Source organism: Austrofundulus limnaeus, unplaced genomic scaffold, assembly GCF_001266775.1.
Source record: "Austrofundulus limnaeus strain Quisiro unplaced genomic scaffold, Austrofundulus_limnaeus-1.0 Scaffold1320, whole genome shotgun sequence".
Classification (NCBI taxonomy): Eukaryota; Metazoa; Chordata; class Actinopteri; order Cyprinodontiformes; family Rivulidae; genus Austrofundulus; species Austrofundulus limnaeus.
In genome coordinates, this window is record NW_013953722.1 from 18,218 (window position 1) to 20,730 (window position 2,513).

Genomic DNA, 2,513 nt, shown 5'->3' on the forward strand with positions numbered 1-2,513 from the left:
AGACCAAATACACCTCAACCATGTGTCCAACCTCTGAAATAGAATCTGAGGATGAAGGAGATCTTCGCCAGAAAAGAAGGTCCAGGTACATTGTTCACTTTGGTAAAGTGATAACACTCCCTAGGGTGTTGCAACTAGAGCAGCAGTGCAATTATTTACAAGTCTTGTTAAAAGGATACCTTAAAGCTGACTGTGTCTATTCAGACTGCAGTCTTGACTAATAAGTATAGTATCATAATTACATTTGTTACATGTGTGTTGTTTGTTTGTTTAGGCCAAATCAGCAGTATGTGCACTCAGACTCAGATGACCAATCGAGTGGCAATGCCAAAAGAAAACGGTTTGCTAAACCACCTGATGTTGGTTTCCTAGGTATTGATGCAATGCATTTATTTGATCTTGGCACTCTTGTAACTCTTCATTGCTACATAGTTAAAATAAAAAAAATCATGTCTGATATTGTACCAACAAAAATTGTTCATTTTAATTTGATTGGTCTTGTAAGTTTTTTGCATTTATTCTATATAATTTTAGCCCAATACATTGTGAATAACATGCTTACTACAATGTTGTAGGACAGACCCCAAAATCAAGCCAGTCTCGTAAGGAGCCAAAATCTGGCAAGCGTCCAGTTGTGCGGCCACTAGGTCTGGAGCCTACAATGAATGGTATGTTGCTATGAATGTTAAAATGTCAACTGGATAACTGTTTAAACACAATTTGTAGCATCTTCATTTCTCACCCCGGCTTAACTTTTTTAGATTCCTTCGATGGTATGATCTACAACTATTTAGAAGATTTGCAGACTTCTGATTCAAATAACAGTAAGTGAAGCCATATTAATGTTCTTGTAAGGAACTTGCTGGCATGCATGCAACAGAAGACAATAATTTAGAATGTATATGCATTGCAAGATAAACTCCAGCTCATTACAAGAATCCAAAGCCTTAACAACTTGCAAGCAATGTCACAATAATAAATGTTTAGTTGTACATAATGCTTTTATATTTAGCACTCTATATAATGTCCACCATGTTTGAGTCACAACTTATTTTGCATTCCCCCTTCCTAGGTCTGGTTACTACCTACAATCGCTAACTGATGAAGTTTCTAATGATAAGAGTCTTGTGACGTAATATTCTGAGATGTTTAAAATATATGTATTGCCTCACATTGTTTTTATGACATTTTTATTTAAGTGATAAGGCAGTGCATTTTATCTTTATCCATTTATTTTATCCCTGAGTCAGGACAATGCATTAATCAACTGAATGGAAATCCAACATTTTCCCAAATGGGAGGTTATAATAGCGTTATTTGCTAATGGTTTCACTGCTTTGTGTATTTCCTACTGTGTGTTTCAGCTGAGATGCCAGGATTTGCTACTGCCCACTGTTCCCAGTACCAGCAGCTCCAGTCCCCACAGCATGTCCAGCATCTGCAGGATCCACAGCGACAAAGTACAGATAGTGGTATGATACTGTACTCTGTCAGTAACAGTCATGCTTTGAAAGAGGGGGATACAACTCCCTAGTGATTATGACAGTAATGATGGGAAGTTTGGTTCTTTTTCCGAGAGCCGGCTCTTGTAGAATGGCTCCCAGAGAAGAGCCGGCTCTATCGGCTCCCAAACAGCTCTTAACTTATTATCCTCTAGCCTCATATTTTATCTTGACTTGTCAAATACATATTTATTTGTTCTGTTACAAAAGAAGTCAATCTTTTAATTATTTTGTTTAATACTTTATTCAAACTTTTACTTTTTTATTAATTTAAAATGCTGAGTCCTTGAGGGGATGTTTATTTATTTACAGGCAGTGGTCTGTTATTAAGTTATTTAAATAGCTCCACCTCAACTGGTCAGATAACAACAGTGTTAAACTTCAAGATTTGCAGAAGCCTTCGAGAACTAAATTTGCKRACCTATGTCCTATGTTCTCACGATTGATCACAAAGRAAGTGAAAGGGAAAAAAATGAGGAGCTGGTTCGCACTTGATGGGAGTCAGCTTTTTTGACTGAGCATGACCCATCACTATATGYCACATTAAGTAGRTTGACTGACAATTCAGAAGTTATGTTTCTACTCCTAAGCTATAGTAAAACTTAACTACGGTAATTGTTTCTACAGGGATGTCAGGATACAGCTCAGGGCAGAACAACAGTCCCCCTGGTCTRCAACAACGTGCACAAAATGGTATTCCTCACTAAGAAACCTTTGTCAATCTAAACAGAGCTATTTGTAGACAAACTAAATTACACTGTCATGTTTTTGTAAATGTTACAAAATTTGATTTCCCCTCTAGATTTTTGAGGAAACTACCACCAGTTTYATCCAATGCAGTCAAATTATAATGAAATATATCAATGATTTTGTTTCTACAGGTATGTCGGTATACAGCTCAGGGCAGTACAACACCCCACCTGGTGTTCCACAGCATAGACAAAATGATATTGTATTTTTCACTAGGAAACCCAATTTACCACACACATGTAAAGTGATCTATTTGTAGAC

General features: G+C 36.9%; 2 protein-coding genes across 2 annotated transcripts in view; both read left to right on the forward strand.

Annotated features, from left to right (window-relative positions):
- The window catches only part of LOC106534963 (E3 ubiquitin-protein ligase HECW2), a gene marked incomplete at its 3' end in the record, with an annotated part of 37,795 nt that overhangs the window by 15,151 nt on the left and 20,131 nt on the right, over window positions 1–2,513 (forward strand).
- Window positions 1–2,513, forward strand: part of LOC106534964 (uncharacterized) — a gene marked incomplete in the record, with an annotated part of 7,306 nt that overhangs the window by 1,098 nt on the left and 3,695 nt on the right. Inside the window, 7 exon segments of the mRNA XM_014031791.1 lie at window positions 1–85; window positions 275–372; window positions 576–668; window positions 762–824; window positions 1,365–1,472; window positions 2,130–2,195; window positions 2,384–2,450. Coding sequence (XP_013887245.1) covers window positions 21–85; window positions 275–372; window positions 576–668; window positions 762–824; window positions 1,365–1,472; window positions 2,130–2,195; window positions 2,384–2,450 — 560 coding nt within the window.